Consider the following 19,777-nt stretch of genomic DNA (forward strand, 5'->3'; position numbering starts at 1 on the left):
TGGCAACTGTGGAAATGAGCGAAGCCGGGACTGGGCACGGGTGCCTCTCTTCTTTTTCTCTCATCCATTTACTTTTGTGGGCGCCCGAATACAAAGTTACGTTTGATGATCCGTTTAGTCGCCGAGAGTCACTTGAGACTGTCACCGTCCGGCCGTTTTGCCAAGGCCGAGCCCCCTCCACCTACCCAGAAAACCCGCGCACTGCCGTCATCAGCGTGATTGCCCCCTCGACGGCCTTGGTTGTCTAAGTCGGCCGGGTAGGCGCCTCCATCTTGGAGTCGACGTCGTCGACGCCGCCACTGGACGCTAAGCCTGATTCTCCCATCCCCATCATCAGGGCGTCATCTCTGGACTGCGAGAGTGTGTTTATCTCTGTTTGCCGGTGCGAGTAACATGGCGTGATTCCAGATCCGCGGAGAGACTCTCGTGCTAATCTTGGCCAGACGCTCTCCAGCTGTACGGCGCAGCAGCAGCGAGGCTTTGACCTAGTCCGTCCCGTTTGTGCATACGTCCATGATTTCTTCCTTGACGCTTCGTCGGTCGAGTCAGCCGAGGTGCGGTGCGGTGCTGTTTGCTGCGAAGACGGGCCGACGTTTCGAGGACCGAGATATCTGATAACCTTCATTTCACCCGTCAAACAAGCCCACAGGGGGGGGGGGGGAGCAAACTCGGGGTTGTACATGCATCAGCTCAGGAGTTGCACCCAGCCTCCCGGATTCTCAGCATGGCAGCCGAGCTGAGGCATCTAGCCGTTCCGGGCCAGGTCAGGAGTGATGTCAGCTCATTGGTGGCTTCGAAGCCATTCGCTAGTGCGTCGCGTGGGAAGCGGCGTATAACTCGATTTACTCGTCGACGGCCGCATGTCGATGGTGTATCAGGGCTCAACCAGTTGATGCAATCGATTACTGGCTGAGCGCCTGGCGGGCTCTGGCGCCAAGCCATTTTTTTTTTCGGAATGCGCTAGCTCGTGTGTATCTGCTCCGAGAGAGATAGAGGGATGGTTCGAACCCGTTGGTCGCATACGAACGAGTCCAGGGTCCTAGTGCTAAGCCTGTCGGTGTCGAAAGAGGGGGTGTCACCAGGCGAGGGCAACACCCAGCTGGAACTCGTAGGCGAGATGGCATCGGATTCCCGACCACTTTAGCCAGAACCCGTCTGCTGGGTTCGCGGGGCCGCACCTCGCTTGAGGGAGGGGAGGTCGCGTGAGCGCGAGGTATGTTGACAACGGTCCTGACTAGGCTTAGGCTGTCAATCATGAAAGATGTCACACGCCGGGTGACGCGAGCGACAACGGCCCGGCTGGCTGGGTGGGCGGCGGTGCGGCATCCCTCCCCATGGGAGCAATCCTTACCATAACGTGAGACCATTATCTCTGCATGGAGAAGAACGGTACGCTGCCGGAGCAGCGCGGAGCACAGTCACGGCGGCACTCGCAGCATCACCGCCTCCCCAGGTAGATGAGATATGCGCGGACGGCTGCCTTGCCCTTGTTGCCCTCGACGCCCCTCGCAGAAGACGCCTTCGAGGCACTCAAGGACTTCCCGACCCTACGGTGGCGGCCAGTCTGTAGCGCTCGACGGGATCGCGAGAGATGCGGGCGTGTCCGGACCCTTGCGCCGAATGCGTTAGCGGCAACCTCGACACGACATGCTGTCGAGCAATAACCTCGCGCTTCCCAACTCTATTCCGTCCTCTCAGGCCGTCGGGCAATTTCCCGCCTCGCTTCTTCCATCGGAGGGCGGGAAATATGGGAACGAGACATGGGTGGTTTCTTGGTTGACTTTGACTAGTCAAGCCAAGCGGAAGCTTGACCATAACCATGGAAATTGCGGCATGGAAGCATCAACTGAAGGATCCGTCACCCCAGCCCAACGAAAGTTCCTTTCAGCCCTGCTTGCTTAGGCCTCGAGCCGAACGGGCAGGTAGCCTAGGATGAGTGCGCGAGTCGGGGCGGGGCGGTGATGAATGATATTGAATGGTGATTTCTGCTTAAACGGCACAAGAGACGGTGCCGGTCGAGGACACCATTATTGGACGGTCGCCCGGCTATGTCGGCCACACCCCTCCCTTCCCCATGACCAACGGCGGCGCCCAAGAAGACCCGGTACGTCGGTTTGGCCCACCCCATACAGACTATGAAGAGACCTAGGCTATTTCAGTTCAGGTGGCCGCCGGATTTATGCATCTATCACTGAGGCAGTGCTGCTGGGCATGAATCCAACAGCTCGTAGCTCGTTGAGTGGAGATGGTGACTCGAAGCGGAAGATGAGAAATACAGATTTCCATCGTAAGCGAAATCGGTCCCGATGGCCCCTCAAAGCCATCCTATTTGTATGCACCTTATCAGGTTGACGACAACCCCAAAGAGGTATAAAAACAATAAAATAAAAAAAGTAAATGAAAAGCATCAGGGTGTCATGGCCCGCTTGCCGAAGGGGGGGTCGACATTTTGACTCGGCGCCGGTGTTCCAGTCGGCGTTCACGGGGCCTTCCCATACACACCCACTTTTCCATGTCAACACAGGTATTGTCCTCGAACCATCGTCGTACTATGTCGTCTTATGGTAGAGGACAAGTTCCCCTTAGCCTGTTGGTGGGCTTCCCCCCCGTCTCTTCCTCGTCGCGTGGTCGATGTCACTCTCGGTTCTTAGGACATGGATGCCGCCCATGCTTCCGAACGACTGGATGAAACTGTCTTTGTTGTTTTGATGGCAGGCTTCCATTCCAGTATCCGCATGTGATCAGATATGGAAACCTGGACGTCTGCTTATCGGACCACCCTGGCACTACGCCCTGTGACCTCCAAAGTATTGATTGAACTCCTTCTAATACGGCATGTCCGTTGCAACGAGTTGGATGAGGAGGGCATGATTCGCGCCATGCCTCCCTGGCTATGAGGAGAAAAAGCCACGCACAGGCCGTGATTCGGCACAAATCAGCATCCATCCTGGGCTGCTGCTCTTGGCCCGTTTCCCACAACGATCCCGAGCGTGTGCTTAAGCTTAATTCGATGCTCGATAGCAGCACCACGCCATCTCGGCCTTCATTCGTTCGATGCGCCCACCGCGCCCCACCCTCTATTCTGTGACTCTGTCATCCCCCCTGCCTTGCGTACGAAAACGAATGCTTCGTCGGCTGCGGTAGAAAAGCCATCGGGTACCTGTGTCTTGATGAGTAGGATAGGTGGTGGGACCAACGGACCCAGGGGAGGTGGAGGGGTGTGTGTGTGTGTGTGTGTGTGTGTGTGCGTGTGTGTTCGTTCTATCCAAGACGAAGCTGAAGCTCTCTTCCACTTGGTTCGCTGACGCGCGGCCCTCGGAGAACGAACACTTTAGCAATCAGCAAAGGTTGAAGGTTTCTGCGCTAGTCTCCAACGGCGGAGCGCCATCGTGGTTAGCATCATGGCGGCCCTTCGCATATTCCCTCACCATCACTAACCAACCAACCAACAAACCTGTCCGCGCCAGTCACCCCACCCACCCGCCTTTAGCATACCTATGAATCTTCCCTTCTTCAATCCACAATCCCTCCTCCACAATCGCTCGCGTTGTGGGCAGCAGCGGACTTCGGGCGGTGGGCCTTTTCCGAGGGATCGGGGGCTTGTCGATAAGTTCGATATGCTCCAGTCAGCCGTCGCAAAGAAGACGCCGCAACTAATTGCCGTGAGTAAGGCCATCTCGACAGCTGCCGCAAAAACATGGAACGCTTGGACTGGATTGTTAATCGAGGCTTTCCTCCGACTCTCCACTTCAGGCGAAGCTTTTGCGCATCTTCTGTCCTCTTCGGGCCCTTGGGGGGTGTCCCTCCCCACCGGCCGTCGGGTTCCCTGTCCATGTTCCCGCTCCTAGAATGGCAGTATCCCCGTGGCCCCCAAGTCTAAGCGGGAGATACTCTCTGGCTTGACGGTTTGACTGTTGGACATGGTGGGGGCGAACCCGTCAAGAGACGATACTGATACTACGCCAATGGCTGGTTGTTCCACGATGCTCCTCACTCTCTTCTTGACCATTGCTACATGGTGACACCATCTTCGTTGATCGTAGGAGGGTCTTGTCCCTAGCCAGGTTTCCCCCCCACACCGCTCAGGCGCGTGCCACTGTACCAACTTGTTGCTTCTTCCTGTTACGTGTATACATAGTAATATAGCCCAAGAAGCACGCCTGCCGTTGGCTCAAAACCTTTGCCAAGCAAGATCCAAGGTGCTTGGCAGATTTGGCGGATCCGTGTTCGAATCCTAGCAAGCCGCTCAGTCCCAACGGGGACTCACCACACTACTGCCAAGGTGGGCGTGCACGGAAATAACGAGGACAAAGACCTTGTTGTCCAAGAGAGGCTCATCCCTTGGCATTAGTAGAATGTCGTAGATAGTGGGGGCCGCTCTTGGTGTCTTCTTGTCCGAGTACTCAACAGTCCCGCCGGCTACCTCGTCTGGCATGCTGTCGTTGTACCACAGTTTCTGTGCCATGGTCTGGATGCGCACTGGAACACCGGCCAATTTGGGTTCGGCTTGAGACCGTGGAATGATCTGATGCTCTGCGTTTGTTGACACGGCCATGGCCTGACGTTGCCTTTTTTTTTTTCTCTGTACCCGGACCGAGGCCTACGGTGACACAAGGTAGAGGTTCAACTGTCCTCGGCCGCATGGTGACTGCATCGTAACGCTTCAGTTGGAAAAGGGTCGAATACTATCGCCCTGTCTCCTCTTCGGATACCCACTGAACCATGCGGTCTTGGTAAAGGCCGCCGTAGTTTCACGGGTCATACGGTCGAATAATTGCAGAGTGGCCAGTTTTCTATCCAGGCCGTAGCTAGCGATGAATGATCCAAAGCCGTTACGAGTCTTGACCGTCCATTATATGGCGTCGTCTAGGCAGACCTTTCGCTGTGCTTCATCTCCCATATTTAGGACCTTCTTCAACGGCATTTCAAGCATCGAGGCCAGCCTGGCTAGGCGATTGACAAGACGCTGATGTCGACAGCCAGATGCCGTCAGATGTCCTACCTGTTTGTCGCATCAGGACGTTACTTGGTTAATGCTGACTTGTTAGCATGTAAGCTGTCACAGCAAGGTGTGGTGGAAACAAGTGAGACCATTTGTTGTAAGGTATATCACCAGAATGTTCATCGCCGTGGACGCCTTAGAATCTCTCAAGACACCGGGCCCTCGAGAAGACGCCCAGTTTAGTACTGCGCCCCATTTGTCCTTGATGCCATCTTTCGCTAGCTCCCGAAAGGTATAATCTATTGACGGGAAGACCTCGAGCGTGTCATGACGATGGCTAATACCAATTCCCTCAGTCTTGACAACGAGGCAAGCTGGGTCAATAAATGAGAGATATCGAGACGTGTGATAAAGTATTGTACAAGATATTGATACAAAGCCTTGGGCCGTGGTATGTGACACGAACGTCGGCCCATGGGTTGAGTACAATGCAATTGAACATGTGTTCCGTAGCGCACACGGCACGGGGAAGGGCGACGCGTACGGGGTGAATGGCCGGGGCAATAAACATCTTGCTTGCCGCACTTCGCTATACAGAGCGTCATATCTGATGGTTTCTCCCTGTCGAGGGAGCGGCCATCGTCGGCTCCGTTCGGTCGGATGCAGTCGTGTTCTTCGCGTCTTAGGGCCAGGCTGGTACCAAGACACCGATTGCCTGTTCCCGTCCGTCGTGCAACATCGCGTGATTACCCCGTGAATTTCTCGTCCTGTCATCTGCATACTGCCGGAGGATGAAACATTAAACTTGGGAGGGGCAGGTCGTCTGGCCGAGGCAACCCACCAGGTAGAATAGTCGCCACACAGCGCACATGGACGAGGTGATTGTTTGTTCGACTTGACCACTTGAGTAGGACGAGTGAGCCGATCGCCGTGTAACGTAGATTGCGAGTGTTTCATCCGGCTCGACTTCCAGAATCCCAGGTAGGCAAAGCTTAACGAGGGCCTGTGTCGGTAGACGGCACAAGCGGCGAGCGAATTATCCAAGGCCCTCCTCTCATCCGGTAGAACTTAGCAGTCGCATCGGCCAAACCAGCGTGGAAAGGCCACAACGTCTCTGACGTTTGGAACGCCCACGAGGTAGCTGAGCAGTCTGTCGAAGCCCAGGCCGAATCCACCATGAGGGTTGGAGCCCCAACGGCGGAGGTCGACATACCAGTCCAGATCGCCACCGGAATGGCTTCCACGTCCATCTACGGATGGAGAGCCCATTCCGCGGGCTTGCATGGTTTCCAAGAGGGGTTCCAAACGATGTTCACGCATGGAGCCACCGGCAATCTCGCACAAGTCAGGTACAAGCAGGTCGAAACAGTCGACCGTGTCACCAGACTTCTCAGAGATGCTAGCTGAAGGGTTCGATCTTCGCATGTAGAATGCTTTGATCTCCCTTGGATAGTGGGTGACAAAGACGGGGGAGTAAGCGCCGGGGTCGTTGGTGGCACCAAGGCTTTTGGCGAGGAATTTTTCATGCTCTGAATGTAGACCACCTTCCCATGTAGGCTTGTGCTCGAACCGGCCTTGCTCTGCCTGAAGCATCCTGATGGCGTCGGCGTAGGTGATGCGCGGCCACTTGAGGGTTGGGTTCTGCATCAACCCCAACCACCGACGCTCCACTTGCTCCATCGGCACGAGGTCGTCTTCGGCTGTACGGGTTTGGCCAGACTCTCGCCGTTGGCGCAGTTCCTGTGCAGCCCGAGTCTTGTATAGACCCGTGGCCAAGCTGCGGAGCATGTCCTCGACGAGGTCCATGACATGGTCCATGCTGTCAATAAAGCTCATTTCGGCTTCCAACATGTAGAACTCGCTCATGTGTCTCGAGGTGTCGCTCCGTTCCGCCCGGAAAGTTGGGGACAGGGTCCACACGTCACCCAGCGACTGTGCCAAAGCCTCGAGATGAAGTTGCGACGAGACAGTGAGATACTTGGGGGAACGAAAGAACAGATTGCCTGCCGCCTTGTCCTTGCCGCTACTCATTGGGGTCGTTGATGTCTCGGCGGAGCCCGTGGTAACATTGAACACCTCTCCTGCTCCTTCGCAGTCCGAGGATGTAATTATGGGCGGATGGGTTTGTACAAATGACCGAGAGGCGAAGAACTGAGTCAAGACGGCGATGGCCTCCGATCTCAGACGCAAGATGGCGGCGTTCAAGGGTATTCGGGGACGAAGATGCGGCATGGTACGGAGGTAGTCGGGCGTCTGGTACTTTTTCTGGATGGGAAACGTCTATTCCGAGAGACATGTTAGAGCACATAGTTTGAGATAAGGTAAGGGAGAAGAATAATAATAATAACAATAACAACTCGCCTTGGCGTCAGAGGGGCCGAGAATCTCGACATGATGGACTTTCAATTCGTGACTCTGGCCTTCCGTCTTGGAGGGAACCCATGACCCGCGTAGGCGGACTGCGGCACCGACTCGCAAGTTTGCGCTGGAAGACTGTCAACAAAGCCAACTTTCCGGGACAGAGACAAGCTACTAGAGCCGAGATGAGCCCACCTTTCGTCATGGCTCCTCGGGACCAGCGCCTGGATGGGCGTCCGGGAGGAGCCATCGCCCACGTTGACGAAGCGCTCCGTCTTCATGTTCCTGACAGATCTGACGTATCCGTTGAGGACGACATCCTTGACTTCCGTCTCGGGTTTCCAGTCCAAAAACTGCGCGACTGTCTTCCGCGGCGCAGTCGAGAGCTGTCGTCGACCGAGGGGCTGCGCCGAGAGGAGGAATCCCCCGAGCCTTGAGGAGGACATGGACATGATTGCTGGGATTCGCATCTTTGGGAAAGGAACTTGACTGCCTCAACTACCGTCGCATGTTGCAAGGGAGTCAGAAGATGAGCCAGCGAGCACCGAAGGGAAGGCAAGAAAGGAGGGGTTTGGCGTGATGTTAGACAAGGTGGAATTGCGAAATATGGCGGCGGCGCAAGGGACGAAGACGAAGTATCGCGACGACATGGCAATGAAGTTAGTGACTGAGGTTCGACCTCGAAGCTAAAATAGTAGCTGATAAGCACCAATGGGAAGCTTCAATTAGGTAGTGGATACTGCTGGGGAGGACAAGGCTTGTACTCGTACGTTGAAACCGCAGCAAATCGTATGCAGAACAAAGTACATCCACACGGCCAAGTCCCGCACGGCGACAAGATAGGTACCAACAGGGAGGTAAGCACTCCTGTGCCTACCTGGCAGCCTAGGTGGTGAATGGAAGCTGATAGGTTGTCGGGACTTATATGCTTATATAAGCAGAGCCTTATCTCAGATAAGACCAAAGGAGCATCGCCAGCAGGTACGTACCGATATCTCTCAGTGACGTTCTTGTCTCTCCCCTGCGCACCTCACGACACTCTCCTCTCCGTCTTCTGCATCGCCTTCACCACAAACACCTTCGTCTCCCCATTCCAGGACCATATCCCTGGTTCTCCAGCTCTCCCGGCTCTGATCTACTTCTCCGTTTCTGTCTCCGGCAGAAAACCAGTGACAAAGATCGTCGTACAACACAGCATGAATGTTCCAAATTGCGGTCCGACTTGTTGCAGGAACCCGGGCCCGAGTCTAGACAGACTGACCGTTCGAGTCGTATTATTGCTGTTGCTCAGCTCCGCCTTCGACTCCCGAGACACCAAACAGTGGCCACGGCTGCCGGTTGATGGATGATGGTTCTCGGGGCAATGCAGTCGTTAGTCGTTAATTCGCAATCCCATGATATGGCCCTGGGAATGCGGCCGAGTCTCCGTCCACCTACTTGCTCGTCTTCCGTCATGCCATGCCCGTTTGCATCGAGACTCCCGGTGCAGCCCAGAGAGACTGTGGATCAAAGCTTGACTGGAACCTTGGTCCACGCAGAGATGGCCAGCCAGGCTCGACTCGGATTGACTCACGGGAGAGCAAACAGGCAAACATGGAAGCCTTGTCATCTCCCGACGGCATCTTTCTTGTCTCGCCAGATGAATGTCTATGCTTTTCTTCACCGCGTCTAATCCCTGGCAAATCTTCTCCTCAAGTGGGGGTCCAAGAACCACAATGCTGGGTTTCTTTTTCTTGCTTCTCTCATACCCAACTTATTGCTTATTAGCACAGAGACTAGCCCAACCTAAAGAAGCTACAAGGCATTGCCAGGCATGGCCGATCCGACCCTCGCATCCTGTTCTCCCTCGCCATCTTTCCCTTTCCCTAGACACCTTGGCTGGGACCTCGTCGACATGTCTTCTCCACCCCCCTCCCCCCCTAGTCGACATGGACCATGGACCATCGACCCTTGTTGCACTGCCTTTCCCAATGGGGCTTCCCCGGCTGGGAGGATCGCCTCAGTTCAGATCTTGGTACACAGTAAGATCTCGTATGACTGCGGCAGATTGCAGTAGTATCTCGATCGGTTTCCACTTACCAAGACCACGGGAAGCTTGACGTGACACCACCCGGGTTTCTCTATAAGCAAGACATCACAACCACGGCAAACCCACCCACCCTCTGCGCGCCCTTCCTACACACTACCCTGGAATGTCGCAGACGTGACTGAGATCCGGCAAGTATTGGTTACACTCCCCTCGTCCAGCCTTCACCGCTCTCGCTTCCTGGAGAGGCAAAGCAATTCCTCCGTAGAGGGCATTGGGATACCATGTCATTGTTTCTTTTTCTGCCCTCCACGCGGCTGGCCTACAAGCCGCATTCTATATCGACTGTAGATTTGCTGTTCGTTGCAGAGAGATATTTAAGGTCGCAGGAGGCGCCCATATCCAAGCCCACATTGGTTTCTTCACTCTCGAGCCATACACACTCCCCAGAGCTTCTCCAGTTACTAGACTTCTACTACCAGGGATCCAGCCTTTGTCCGTCACTCTTCCTTTCAAGGTACTGGTAACTCTGTCGAGCCCACAATGCCTTCTTCAAAGCCTTTAAAGATCAAGCCTTCAGAAGTCGCCGCCGATACCAAGAAGAAACTCATCCCAGAGGTCAACAGACATTTCCGCGAGGAATGGCCCCCATACTCCATTCTCTACGCCCAACCACTGCTTCAACTCCATCTCACCCGCCCAAGCTTCATTAGCTCAGACCTGCCCAAGTTTTGTGAGCAACACCAAGACCAATCCATCCATCCATAAGAGGGGCATGGCAGCTAACAATACTAGATGTCGTCCACAGTGATCCTGTCGACTGCGCCCTAGGTTGGGCTCAGACCGAAGGCGTTCGCATCCCATTCATCTGTGCCGCGAATGAGAAACGACCAGGAGGTGACTGGGAGACTGGTGTAGTTGGCTATGAGGTAACTATGGCAGACATTTGTGATCCAGGCCCGACCAGTTCTGACTCAAAGCGTTGCAGGAGAGATTATGCCGCCGCAGTAACCTGTCAGCAACACTGGGCACACCCCATCCGGAATCCTACCAGGCGACCAACTATCCGATCCCGATCGAAGGGGCCATCTACTCCCCTGATGTCGGTAGGAATAAACCCTCGGTCTTAAACCTTTGGTTGGTTGCAGATTGCTAATTCGCGCCTCAAAAGTCCGCTTCCGCCAGTTCCAAGACCGAATCGAGTCGCTGGATATGAAGGACTGGAGGTCGCTCCCGGTCATTTCCATGCCGCCAGCAAGATGGCCGAAGCTAACGGACCACGGAAGAAAATACTCCTTCTCGGAGGAGCGAGAGCTGGTACGGAACAAGATGCGAGCCGCGCTGCGCATCTGCGTCTTCAACGGCTACAACCACGTGGTCATTGGCGACTTTGGCCTCGGCAACGGATACCGCAACCCGCCCAAGGAGCTGGCCGAGCTGTGGCGCGACGTTTTCCTCTATGACCCGGAGCTGAGGGGGCAGTTCCTCGCCGTCATGTTCGCCTTCGAAGACGACAGGCAGTGCACGGCCAAGTACATTCTCGACGACATTGCCAAGAAGACGAAGGGGACCAGCAGCAGCAGCTCTTCGAAAAGCAAGTCCAAGAGTTCGTCGTCGTCATCGGGCTCGAGCAGCAGCTCTTCCAGCCACAAAAGCGACTTCAAAATCTTCAGCGAGATCTTTGCGCCTAATGAGATTGCCCGAGTCCGAAGCCAGCCCGACCCCCGGTACGCCTTCTCGGCCATTATGGACGGATCTTGACTTGACTGGCCTACTCCCGGCTCACATGCACTGAGTGGTTTGTCTCAGTCCCTGGTGTGCCCGGTATCGGTCTCTGGGACGGGCGGGGGTGGGCAGACGTCAAGCGGGCTGAGAGGGCGGCGTGCTCTTGGGGAAAACTTTTTGTCTTCCCGTGCGACCTGTCACATTGATACCTTTGGCCAACAACAAGGTGGTGTGTGTTTGTGTCTTGCAACACAACTGAGCAACACCACCAGGCTCTCGACACCCTGTCCCTGGAACCCCATTGGTCTTTTCTACCCGGGCAGGGAGTGACATTCCTGCGCTGTCTGATCAGCCCTCAATCTAGCGATCCATGCTCGTTTCTTTTTCCGCCCTCGGACGCGCCAGGCTGAGGCTGCTTGCAATTCCGTGCGACCTCAGATCTATAACGTCGGGCGTTGATTTCAAATGAGCAAAGACTTTCATTTCATGGGTTCCGCCAAGCCGCCCTTCTCCTGTTTCTTTTCTTTTTCCTCTCTTTGTCTTTCCTTCTTCCGTCCGAGTCTTCAAGGGGCTCGGGATCTTCTCATCGTTGGTATTGTTTACCGGTCGTTTCATGACCAGCGGCGTTGGGACTGGAAGCATGGTCGGGACAGGGCTTATGGGAACCGGGGTGGTTTGGAATTCGGGGTATTTTTTTTATTTTTATTTTTTGCAGGCGTTTGGTGTCTTCACCTGGTCTAAATCAATTCCCCCTTCAAGTCCGAATCAGGAAATAATATTCTAGCATGAACTGTCCCTCTTCCCGATGACGAACACATGCGTTGAACTCGCCACGAGGACATCCAGACTTAAGGGAGGCCAATGAGTGAGCGGTATGTTCGACTTCCAGGCGATGATAGGTGCCCCGGGAGGGGGGATCGCCCGCCTCGTTCTCGTCATATTACTACTGCCAATATGTCCAGGGTACGGGGTCTCACACGCGCAACAAAAATACCGTCAATGTACGCGGCGCTGACATGATGGCTAAGCGGTCAACAGTTCCTGGATGCCAACACCCAGCTCGATCGAGGGCAGTGGCCTCTCTATGCTGGACGATCCCTCGCAACAATATTCCGGCGCTGACATATCGAGTCGATACTCATCCTATACTCGGTCGTCTAAGACTCTAACTACTACTAAACTTCTCGCCAGAAGAACCCTAGCGCCAACGGCAAGCCCAAGGTCTGAGGCGGTAGAATGAACCATGACGCCCATCGGCCCTCTGTTGAATACAGGTCCCATTGGAGTACGGAGGCCGTCTAGGCACGTGCCGCAGCGCCTCCCGAGAAGAAGAAGAAGACAACAAGCTGGTCTTTGACTTGCCCAGCAATGACAAATTTGAACATATCGACACCTCCCCAGGGAGAAGCAAGTTTTGCGTGCGGTTAGAGACAGTCGTCAAGGAGCAAACAGCCTGGCAACGAACAATGGGCTCAAGGCCTGCCGCCCTGCTGGAGTATGATCTTCGGTAGGGTTGCCAACTACCCGTTGAATGGTTTGGAGGAGGCGTCCTACCTTTCTCTATGCTTGCTTTTTCGGCGGCTGGCATTGATCTAGGCATCACAAACCAAAGGTGATTAATTTCCCTGGTCATTATGAAAAACTATTGGCAGGTAAGTGGTCCGGAAATCAAACACCCTCGCTAGTCTACATCATCGGATCTTTGACTGTGTGCCACTTAATCCCCTCTCAATGGTTGGGTATTATAGGCAGCGTCCATAACCCTCCGCCGCCCATTTATCTTGAGCAATAATAGCCCCTCGGCGAATTGCATGGTTTGGGGGACGAAGCTAGTGTAGGGGCGAAAATCCCACGACCACGGCGAGCTTCTGTCAGTTATCAGTAGTTCTTCTCAGCTCCCATACACCCCTCTCCAATGAGGGATCTATCATCTGCCATGTGTGACGCTTATACGGCCGAGACGCAGAGGTACCATTACGGCCTTTACCTGAGGAACACCCATGGGTTTATCATCTTATCCCCTACCCGCCCCTTCAAGACCCCTCGGCGGGCAATGACCACAGTCCCCCAGCCCGACGGCATCGACCTTGACAAGGCACGCGGGCGAGACGATCACGGGGCCTGGACCAGGCAATACATCTCAGCCCAATACATCTCAGCCCCCCCACCCTGTTGATGGGGCGCCGGAACCCAACCGCGCGGAACCGGAGACGTGTCCGGGTGGTCATTTGGTGCCTGCAGCCTCGTGTAGTGTACTTTGCAAGGCCCTTGCATCGCCCGCCCAATCACAACCCGCGCGAAATCTACGGAGCTCAGACTCCCTGCCCATTCCCCGATATGGGCTTTAGGGTGGCACGAGACGCAGCCCGCCGCAGGCCGCCCGGGGGGGGGCTGGCGAGGTGAAGACCCGCGAGACACATTCTGCTGAGAGTGACTCTTCCATCACTCCCCTTCCTTGAGGCGTATCGCTAGGTTCATGACTTACCCCCGTCGGACGAGCGGCAGTCAAGGGATGCGAGGGCGGCGCGGTGCGGCGCCTCGGCGATTCGGCAACCAGGCGGGAATCATTCCTTTTTCGCAGGCCACCTCATGAGATGGTTTCCCCTTCCAGCTTGGCAGATCAAGGGCCGCTGGCGCACCTGCGTTATGTCACCCTTCCAGGAAACCCTTGCGGACGAAGACCGGCGCGTCTGATGTTGTTCTGTGTACTCCATACAAGGGGCCAAAAGGAGGGGGGGGGTCGACGATCTCCATGACCAGCCTTTGAACCCAAAGAAGAGAGAGCATGAGGGGGTCCAAATAGACACAGCATGTCACTACAGATCCAATTGTGGATGCGTCCCAGGACATGATCTGACGGCGTGCATCCCGGATGAAGATCCCGCCCTGCAATGGGAGGCAGCCCCTCCCCTCCCCGTAAGTGAGACGGGCATGCAAGTCTCCAAGGGAACTTGTGAGAGATCTCTCTCGTACAAAAAAAAGAAGTATGAATGCATATAATAATAAATCGTAGTGATCTCCGTCAGGGATCACACCCGCCTTCGCAGATCCGGCGTCTCTCCTTGCGCTTCCATCACATCAACACCCTGTCTTCCTTGCCTTGCTCTGCCTCTCCATCCTCCTGGGAGCTCGGGGCTCGAACAGGATGGATTCCAGCTCCATGGGAAGCCAAAGGGCTAACGCGGCCGATCCTCTGCCCATGTTGACTCTGGGTCGGAGGCATGCACGTCTACCTACTCTGAGCCCGCGAGGCTGCCTCAGGATCTGGGAATAAGTCAGCCCCAAGGGGGGGTTGGGCTGTGAGGGACGTATATACACAAACGCGGCAGGCCACATGTTTTACCTAGACACACCATCGACAACCCGCTCTTTCTGGTTTGGCAGCCGGCTGAGGTGGAAACACACAAACAAACCATGGGAGGGCAAAGGGGGGGTTCTCTCTCTCTCTCTCTTTCTCTCTCTTTCTCTCTCTGCCATCCCCAACGGCTCGCTAGTGACACGTCTCACTACGAGGAGACAATCAAAAGAGGTATGCTGTACGGATACATAGCCGCCCACTTGAATGTTGTGGAAATCTTGGCGCAGAGGAAAGGGGGGGTGGGGTGTAAAGGGTCTCGCCTCGTAATGGCTTCATTCCTCGTGATTTTTATATTGTCCATCGTCATCGTCTGACGCAAGACTTATCCTTTGGTCTGTTGAGCCGGCAAGCTCCATGTTCGGGAGGTTGCCTGTCACATATCACACCTCAAAAGCTTCCTCATGACGGAATCCGGACATTCCATAGGCCCAAAGAGCGCTAGACTGAGGGGACGATAAAGATCCCCCTTGTACGTCGAGGGGTGGGGTGGGGAGAGGCCAGTGTGTCAATGGGAAATAGTGTCTTGTGTAGAGACGAGAAGCCAGGGGCGTGTGGGATGTAGGGGCTCGCCGTTCCTTGCTTGGAAAGGAGGGGTGAAGGATAAAGGGGAGGGGGCTGGTTACTGACGGAGTTTTCTATGTGTCTTGGGCCTAATTGATCACTCCACTTGGTGGATGTTGAATACTCTCCTTCGTGGGAGGTTCAGGTGGACATATACACACATGGATATACTCACACGCATTGACGGCTCACACACATTGACGGTTCTCGATCCCGCCAGACCATCGCTGGGAGGTGTCTATCCGCGTTAGAAATATTGTTCTGTCATTCTCGTCACTATCCCAACGCGAACCGGCGCGGCGAGAGCAGCATCGCAGATTATCGTCTTTCTCCCGTCTCACAAATTCCCAGAATAGTGTCACGGAGCTTTTTCCGTCTCCCGACACGCCGAGGGGGTGAGAGGGGTGAATCACCTGCCTGGCCTAGAGACAAGAGGGTCTCCCGCGTATCTTTCTTTTCTTCCAGCCAGCCAGCCAGCCAGCCATCCCCCCTTCGTTTTCCCGTTGCCGCCGGTGACGGGATGTAACCATGAGGATGACGGGAAGATGCGGGATGGCTGAGGGGGAAGGGTGATGTTTAGGCATGAATGTCCCGGTATTTTGCTAATGCTGCCTGCCTATTTTTTCCAGCCGTACCACACAGTCTTTCCTTGGGCGAGGGCAAGGGGGAGGGGGTGACAGGTTCGAGGGCCATCATCCCCTTGCTTCTTTGGAAGCCATACACGCGAGAGTGTTATCACATGTTGCAAGGGGCAGGGACTTGCTCGGGCTTTCACATATAACACACCAGAGTGAGAAACGTAAAGAAACAAGACAATTCGATCAGCGGGTATGCCAGAGACTCTTCTTGCATAGCTGTTTGCTTTTTTTTTTTTCTCTCTCTCCCCCCTTGACACCCAAATGTATATGCAGTTCCGACAACGCTTAAACCATTTGAAAAATTCGTTCACATACCACCCACCCGTCCACCCTTTTCTCCCTGGGTCTCTTTGCTTGCCTTGACCCCTACGCGTTACCAGTAGTTGGGTCTCAGGCCGGCAAAACCTGCTAGTGCGCTGGCGTCCGTCAACGGGTCGTCCTTCTTCCTTTGGCCGGACAGCTACGAGAAGTGATTAGCCAAGAATTCGTATGAATATTGTGATGGAAGGAGCAGGACATATCATACCTCCAGCTGGACGCTCCTGTGAAGGTGCACAAGCCAGTCGACGTAGCTCTGTGCCTCGTTGTTTCTGTCCTCGACCAGCATCCTCGCGAACTCATACTCGGCACCATCGATGCCCTGTCTTGCGAGCTGGATACCCAACCCCTTGGAGCCGCGCATCGTCTTGAGAAACTCGATGATGTTGCGTACTTGCGCATTCAGGTGGGTCTGGAGTATGGGTAGCGACGACGTGTACGCGTCGAGGCTCTGCAGGGTCGTCTTGTCCTCGCCAAACAAGTCGGCGATGAGGTTCGGCGACGTCTGCGCATGGAACCACATGAGGCACTGCTGGCCATTGTCGACGAGGTAGGCGCCACCGGGCTCGACGCGAGAGAAGGAGGTACGGATCGCGGGGGGCACCCTGAGGTGACCCGACTCGTCAGGGAATCCGTCCTCCGGAGCGAGGTTGTGGATGGGGATCATCCGTGGATACAGGTACAGACTCAGCTCCTTGGCGCCCATGGACCGGATCATCCGCATCTCGTGCACTCTGCGGTCGGAGCTCTCGTTGCCGCCCTTGAACGCGCGACACTTGAGGAGTCCCAGCATGTACATCGAGAACTCCTTCAGTCTCTCCGGCATGACTAGCTGGCCGTCAGGCTGGGCCGATGTGAGGAAGTTCTTACGGTACGCTGACAGGATGTCGATCGTGCGCTCCGTCAAGTGGTTTCTGACGTCCTTCATCGACGCAGAGGTGTTGGCCAATTTTGTGCTGGCCTCCTTAGCAAGGATCGTAAAGACGGCATCTTGATCAATGAACTTGACACTATCTCTCGGGTTGTCGCAGACACTCGCAATCACGTTGGAGCAGCGCACCCTGCGCTGGCCAGAGGCTGTTGTGTAGAGGAGCGCGGATTGGAAGTGAGCATCGAGCTTGGAATCGAGCTTGCCGTCGTAGGAGAAGGTGACGCCCATGGCCTTGTCGGCGTCGATGACGCCGATCTCGAGATCGGCACCAAACGTGTGGTAGATGAAGTTGCCATGATAGCCGTTGATTTGCAGACCGTTTGAGCAGCGAACCTTCATCAGAGCCTGGAAACCAGTCTCGCGCGTAACCGCATGCTTGATCTCCATGGACAACTTGGTGTTGTCGCGGGCCCCGATGAAGTTGGGGTAGTAGAAGGTCTCGCCGCCGGTCGAGGCTGAAACGTGGCCGACGGTGGCGATATCGAGGTAGCCGCCCGACGGCGAGGCGAGGAAGAAGTCGGCACCGATACCAGTGGCCACCATCTTCTCCGCCATCTTCTTCCATGCCGGGTGCTCGGTCGTGAAGAGCTTCTTGTCAATCTCACCGCCGGGGTGCTTTCCATCATCCCTGAGGAACAGACGGCCAGGGCCCCAGGTGGGCAGCGCGGCCAGAGAGCAGACAATCTTGCCGCCCGTCTTCTCCAGCGCGGCCACGGCAGAGTTGAGGGTGGCAAGAAGGGCCGGTTCTGGGTTCTTGATATCAGAGAACATTGTGGGCAGCATGGTGAGCAGTGATGTGATGACGTCCCTGGTGCGTGTTAGTCGAGGCTTCCACTTGCAACAGGCCGAGCAAGTCTTACTTGGACTCGTAGGGGTCGACAAAGAGGCCGTCACTCAGCGGCACGAAAGGGTCTTCAAGATCAGGCATGATCATCATCTGTGCCTGGTCCAGGGCGGGCTGTGGGCTGTTAGTGGGCGATGCTCGAGAGGCATGGCGAGCAACTCACGTTGACATTGTAGAAGTGAATGTCCTTGTCGTAGGTCACGAAGCCGACCTTGGCGCCAGGAGGTATGCTCCTCTTGGGCTCGCCATGCTCGTCCCTCTCGGCGTCCTCACCGCCGTACAAGGCGGCCACAATGCCCTCACAGAAGGACTCGATGAAGCCCTTGTTGAAGGACTCCTGCGTGACGTCGATTACAAACAGCCAGCGCAGACCTGTGGGCTCTTTCGTCCAGTACTCCTTGGGCACGACAAACTCCACAGTACCTCTGGTCAGCTCTGGGCGCTGATCGCGGTCCACTCTGACACCTTGAGGAGTGAGTGCGGAGAAGTATTCGGGGGGGGTATCATTGGGGTAAGTGCACAGGTTGCAAACAAACTTGTTTCCGCCCGAGCGGAACATCATAAAGGGGTTGATGTAGGCTCTGCAGCGGCGGCATCTCGGAGGGCCAGAGTCACCAAAGTCAAGAACGGGGATCTCGAGCTCGCCGGGCTGCAAAGGAGCCAGGGGTTGCAGGAGGAGACCCATGGGAAGACCGGTCAGAGCCAAACCTTCAGCGTTGGAGGGGATGCTGTTGAGGGTCAGGCGCGCAAACTTGGGCGAAGCATTGCCCTGGTCGTAGGCTACGTATGAGACGGTCGAGGGAGGGGGCAGGTGCTTCTCGAAGGTGGGATAGACGTTGGTGAAGTAGTGCTGTTGCAGGGCGTCACGAGAGAGCGGCACGCTAGGCAGGTCATCGAGGGACAGCTTCTGGTGGCCGGAGGCTTGGACCACTGCGGGGGGTCCTGCCGAGCCGGAGCCGTTCCGAGCGGCAAATTCGGCGGGGGAGGCAGGCATGGCGGGTGTGAAGGTCTCGCCAGCAGCAACAGGGAACTGGTTCATCTGGGCGAACTGGGCTTGGGAGGGGTCGTTGAGAAAAGCGGTGGCGTTGGTGCCGGCGGCGGGGATGCCGTTGAACGGCTGCGAGGAGCCTGTCGCCTCGACCTGGTGGTAGGCGTGGCGGTCCTTCTTCTTCCTCCTGGCGGTGCCGTGGCCGTCACCGAGCGACATGCCTCCCATTTGCGCCGCCAAGCTGTCCTGGGATTGGAAACCCGGGCTCTGCGCATATTCCTGGCCCGGAGGGGCACCGTAGGGCTGACCCTGGGGCGGCACCGAGCCGGGCGGCCCGCCATAGTATTGCTGTTGTCCCGGGGTCGAAGGAGGCCCGTAAGCGGCGCCCTGCTGGTGCTGCTGCCCCGCGATGGGAGGTGAGAAGGGGGGAGGTGCGGGTTGTGTCGATCGGTTCGGGTTCGCGGGGTCCTGCTCGCCCTGGCCCAAGTGGTGATATGTGCTGAAATCAGACATGTTTGCAGACGTCTTTGGCGGTGGCCGGGGGTAATAAGGGGGGAATGTTGTCGTTCTCGAAGATGGCCGTAGTGAAATCAAGTACGGGTAGCTTCCAAGACTAGGTGGAAGAGGCAGACAGACAGACAGACAGAGACAGGTTGGCTGTTGGTAGAGCTCTTGTGCGCCGTAGTTTGCCGGAATGGGAACTCGCTGGGAAATTCTTCGTCATGCGCGCACGCAATTAAGAGTGCGCCATTCTCATTCTCTTAAGCAGACGGGTTCTTGGAAGGATTGATTGTCGGCGGCAGTTTCGGGGACCGGCCAAGCTTATCCAAGAGAGCAACAGCTTGAAGTGTGTCCCTTTTCGAGCACCACGGGTCGGGTCAGGCCGAATCCACGAATCGACAGGGATTAGAACCAAATTGACACGATGACATTCCGATACGTTTTTCCAGTCCCGATAGCCCAGTTCAAGTACCTAGGTAGGTACGGATAGATAGCTAGGTAATACACGTGGGTACCTACCTAGAGGGCGTAGCTACGCCAGACACTTAGGTACCTAGATAGGGAGGCGGTGTACCTATAGCTAGCTA

At 55.8% G+C, this 19,777-nt stretch overlaps 5 protein-coding genes across 5 annotated transcripts; 1 reads left to right on the top strand and 4 right to left on the bottom strand.

Moving 5' to 3' along the window:
- Window positions 1-244: 244 nt before the first annotated feature.
- Window positions 245-515, bottom strand: GLRG_09316 (uncharacterized protein; the record flags this gene model as incomplete). The annotated part of the gene is made up of 2 exons (XM_008100001.1): window positions 245-454; window positions 510-515. The coding sequence occupies 2 exons, from the start codon at window positions 513-515 to the stop codon at window positions 245-247; spliced, it is 216 nt and encodes a 71-aa protein (XP_008098192.1).
- Window positions 516-4,246: 3,731 nt separating this feature from the next.
- Window positions 4,247-4,555, bottom strand: GLRG_09317 (uncharacterized protein; the record flags this gene model as incomplete). The annotated part of the gene is made up of 1 exon (XM_008100002.1): window positions 4,247-4,555. The coding sequence occupies one exon, from the start codon at window positions 4,553-4,555 to the stop codon at window positions 4,247-4,249; it is 309 nt and encodes a 102-aa protein (XP_008098193.1).
- Window positions 4,556-6,010: 1,455 nt separating this feature from the next.
- GLRG_09318 (asparaginyl-tRNA synthetase) lies at window positions 6,011-7,770 on the bottom strand (the record flags this gene model as incomplete). Its single annotated transcript, XM_008100003.1, has 3 exons — window positions 6,011-7,222; window positions 7,343-7,427; window positions 7,496-7,770. The coding sequence occupies 3 exons, from the start codon at window positions 7,768-7,770 to the stop codon at window positions 6,011-6,013; spliced, it is 1,572 nt and encodes a 523-aa protein (XP_008098194.1).
- A 2,099-nt stretch (window positions 7,771-9,869) lies between these two features.
- Window positions 9,870-11,087, top strand: GLRG_09319 (uncharacterized protein; the record flags this gene model as incomplete). Its single annotated transcript, XM_008100004.1, has 4 exons — window positions 9,870-10,059; window positions 10,122-10,255; window positions 10,315-10,432; window positions 10,498-11,087. 4 exons carry the CDS (start codon window positions 9,870-9,872, stop codon window positions 11,085-11,087), a joined length of 1,032 nt encoding a protein of 343 aa, XP_008098195.1.
- Window positions 11,088-15,981: 4,894 nt separating this feature from the next.
- GLRG_09320 (Sec23/Sec24 trunk domain-containing protein) lies at window positions 15,982-19,202 on the bottom strand (the record flags this gene model as incomplete). The annotated part of the gene is made up of 4 exons (XM_008100005.1): window positions 15,982-16,068; window positions 16,135-17,665; window positions 17,718-17,815; window positions 17,865-19,202. The coding sequence occupies 4 exons, from the start codon at window positions 19,200-19,202 to the stop codon at window positions 15,982-15,984; spliced, it is 3,054 nt and encodes a 1,017-aa protein (XP_008098196.1).
- Between the last annotated feature and the right edge of the window lie 575 nt (window positions 19,203-19,777).

Source organism: Colletotrichum graminicola (assembly GCF_000149035.1).
Source record: "Colletotrichum graminicola M1.001 genomic scaffold supercont1.47, whole genome shotgun sequence".
Classification (NCBI taxonomy): Eukaryota; Fungi; Ascomycota; class Sordariomycetes; order Glomerellales; family Glomerellaceae; genus Colletotrichum; species Colletotrichum graminicola.